Source organism: Bombus impatiens, unplaced genomic scaffold, assembly GCF_000188095.3.
Source record: "Bombus impatiens unplaced genomic scaffold, BIMP_2.2 scf_0968, whole genome shotgun sequence".
Taxonomy (NCBI): Eukaryota; Metazoa; Arthropoda; class Insecta; order Hymenoptera; family Apidae; genus Bombus; species Bombus impatiens.
The window spans coordinates 1-1,446 of record NT_177387.1 but is presented as its reverse complement, the minus strand read 5'-3'; the positions used below and the strand labels follow the sequence as shown (position 1 = coordinate 1,446).

At 49.4% G+C, this 1,446-nt stretch overlaps 1 protein-coding gene across 1 annotated transcript; it reads left to right on the top strand.

The window, feature by feature from the left end:
• The first annotated feature begins 392 nt into the window (after nt 1-392).
• LOC105681468 lies at nt 393-1,418 on the top strand. Its single transcript, XM_033323408.1, has one exon. The coding sequence runs from the start codon at nt 393-395 to the stop codon at nt 1,416-1,418; it is 1,026 nt and encodes a 341-aa protein (XP_033179299.1).
• The last annotated feature ends 28 nt before the right edge of the window (nt 1,419-1,446 follow it).

The window sequence follows — 1,446 nt, the reverse complement described above, 5'->3', positions numbered from 1 at the left end:
TTTCCCATGACAGACTTATTCGGTTACTCCAACATATTCATTTTTCAGAAGAGCTATCCACGCTCCGGAAGAATCGAAACATGCCGGTCAATGGGAAACTCCAACGACTGAGTCCGTTTATAGACAAGGCAGGAATATTGAGCGTCGGGGGCCGACTGAGTCAAGCACCGATGGCCTTCACACAGAAGCACCCGATCATCCTACCTAAATCTCCGACAACGTCCCGGATCATCGAAAACGAGCACAAGGTCAGTCTACACGCAGGTACACAAGCGACTTTATACGCAGTGAGACAGCGATACTGGCCCGTCGATGGCAGAAGTCAGGTATGGCATACGATCTAAAACTGCATCAACTGTGTTCGTGCTCATCCACCACAAGTAGATTACATAATGGGTAATCTGCCGGAGTCTCCAGTAACTGAATCTCGACCATTTACAAACGTCGGCGTCGATTGCTGTGGGCTATTTTACATCAAGGAGAAACGAGAGCGTAACCGTCGACAGGACAAGGTATATGTAGCCATCTTCATATGCCTAGCAGTCAAGGCGGTGCACATCGAACTCGTTGGCGATCTCACGAGCGAAGCCTTCATTGCCGCTCTTCGTCGATTCATTGCACGGCGAGGGTTCTGTTCGGCCCTCCATTCCGATAATGGCTCAAATTTCATCGGCGCAAACAACGACTTAAGGGAGCTCTACGAATTGCTAAAATCGGACGATCACATCGAAAAGGTAATTACTTTCCTAACCAACAAGCAAATCGAATGGCACTTCATACCTCCTCATTCTCCACATTTCGGGGGACTATGGGAGGCAGCGGTGAAGTCCTCCAAACATCACTTCAGATGCATCGTCGGTAATGAGTCGTTTACGTTCGAGCAATTCAATACACTTGTCATAGAAATCGAAGCAGTTCTCAACTCCCGACCATTAACACCCATATCCACTGATCCCAAGGACCTCCTCGTCCTCACTCCGGGTCATTTCCTCATCGGCGAGTCATTAATGAGTGTGCGTGAGCGAGATTTCAGGGACACTTCATCCTACCGGCTCTCCAGATGGCAGCATATCCAAAAACATAAACAACATTTTTGGAAACGCTGGCATAAGGAGTACCTCAATCAATTGAACAACCACAGTAAATGGACCAAGGGTGGACACAACATACAAGAAGATACAATCGTCCTCCTCAGAGAAGACAACGTTCCATCGATGCATTGGCCCTTGGGCCGTGTAGTCAAGGTCTATCCCGAAGCCGGTGGCATAATACGGACAGCGACTGTGCAGACATCATCGAGCCTCCTGGACCGCGGCGTCAAACGACTGGTCCCCCTGCCATGTCAATCAGTTCAAGATGAGTCCGGACAATCACTGGCATCGAAGGAGGTGGATCACACACCCACATATAGAACTTGATCGGTGCCCTCTCAACGGGGGGAGGATG